The sequence below is a fragment of the Triticum urartu genome, chromosome 1, assembly GCF_003073215.2.
Source record: "Triticum urartu cultivar G1812 chromosome 1, Tu2.1, whole genome shotgun sequence".
NCBI lineage: Eukaryota > Viridiplantae > Streptophyta > Magnoliopsida > Poales > Poaceae > Triticum > Triticum urartu.
The window spans coordinates 508,907,960-508,909,538 of NC_053022.1; the positions used below are offsets into that span (position 1 = coordinate 508,907,960).

Consider the following 1,579-nt stretch of genomic DNA (forward strand, 5'->3'; position numbering starts at 1 on the left):
TCTTGCAGGTCAGTAGCCACGGTATAGACGCGGTAATGGACAACATGATGGCCGCGTCAAGGGAGTTTTTCCGGCAGCCGCTCGAAGAGAAGCAGAGATACGCCAACCTGAACGGCGGCGAGCGGTTCCAGTTCGAGGGGTATGGAAACGACTGGGTGAGCTCGCCGGACAAAATCCGTGACTGGACTGACCGCCTCTACCTCAAGGTGGAGCCAGAGGATGAGCGGAGCATCGCCCTCTGGCCAGCACATCCCGAAACCTTTAGGTGGCCGACCTCACAAATTTCATGGCTCGAGGGAGGATTCGTTGACTGATCATGTCATCATGAGAAATTGAGAACATACATTTTGTTGCAGGAATGCTCTGCACGAGTATACGAAGAAATGCGGGGAAGTGAAGGACGATGTGCTCAGGGCAATGGCGAAGCTGCTGGAACTTGACGATGATGATTACTTTGGGGAACACTTTGGGGAGAAGCCTCTCACTGACGTGAGATACAGCTACTACCCGGTGTGCCCGAGGCCAGAGCTCGTGTTTGGCCTCAAGCCCCACTCCGATGCAACTGTTGTTACAGTCCTTATGGTCGATGACAGAGTGGGTGGCCTACAAGTTCTCAAAGATGGGGTCTGGTGGGATGTACCGATCGTACCTCACACGCTACTCATGATTATAGGAGATCAAGCTGAGGTACGCTTGCAAAATAAATCTATATTCGGAAAAAGTATTGTTTGGTGAAAAAGTTATATGGACGGAATCTCGAAACTTCAAATGTTCAACATTGTGAGTTTTCCCCAAAATGTATAACCTCTTGGACTGATGAAGGGTCAATCTTTTGTGACGCAGATAATGAGCAATGGGATCTTTAAGAGCCCTGTGCACAGGGTCGTGACAAACACAAAGAAAGAGAGGCTATCGGTGGCACTATACTACTATGTTGATCCTGAGAGAGAAATCGAGCCATCGGCTCAGTTGGTCAATGAGAAGAGGCCGGCGTTGTACTCAAAAGTGAATGTTAAGGACTACTTTGCCAGAAGTTACAACGCTTTTACTGAAGGGAAAATGGTTATCGATACAGTGAAGATCTAACTAAGCATGCTATCATTGCTTTCATTCAATAAAATGTTGTCATTCTGCAACAAATGTTTGTATCATGTATGTATTCATGTATCGTTACACCCCTGAGTGTATTCACTTCCTTTGTTCAATAACACATGTTCTCTCGGTTAGCCTGGTCTACATATGCAGATTTACACTTGTGAAAAGTAAATCCAGAAACAAAATACTAGGGAAAAAAATCAGAATTTGTCTTGTAACATACATGGTATACTCCTGTATGAAGTTTGGCAAAGAGGTAACATGATCATATGTGTGTTTTTACCTTGAAGTACATCTTGTGGCGGCCGCCATACCTTCTGTGGTGGGAAAGAATGACATGTATCAATGTATGGCAAGTCATCTCCCACAACAGACATAGCCTAAATATGGGTCACTCTAGAATCTGTCATGATGAGTACCAAACATAGCAAAACCTCAATTGCAATGTTTCTACAGTACTACTAGGAGGTGGTGGGGAAAATTC

At 45.3% G+C, this 1,579-nt stretch overlaps 1 protein-coding gene across 1 annotated transcript; it reads left to right on the top strand.

The window, feature by feature from the left end:
* Nucleotides 1-366: 366 nt before the first annotated feature.
* Nucleotides 367-1,217, top strand: LOC125536925 (jasmonate-induced oxygenase 2-like). The gene is made up of 2 exons (XM_048700225.1): nt 367-687; nt 844-1,217. The coding sequence occupies exons 1-2, from the start codon at nt 418-420 to the stop codon at nt 1,084-1,086; spliced, it is 513 nt and encodes a 170-aa protein (XP_048556182.1). The 5' UTR covers nt 367-417; the 3' UTR covers nt 1,087-1,217.
* Nucleotides 1,218-1,579: the final 362 nt, after the last annotated feature.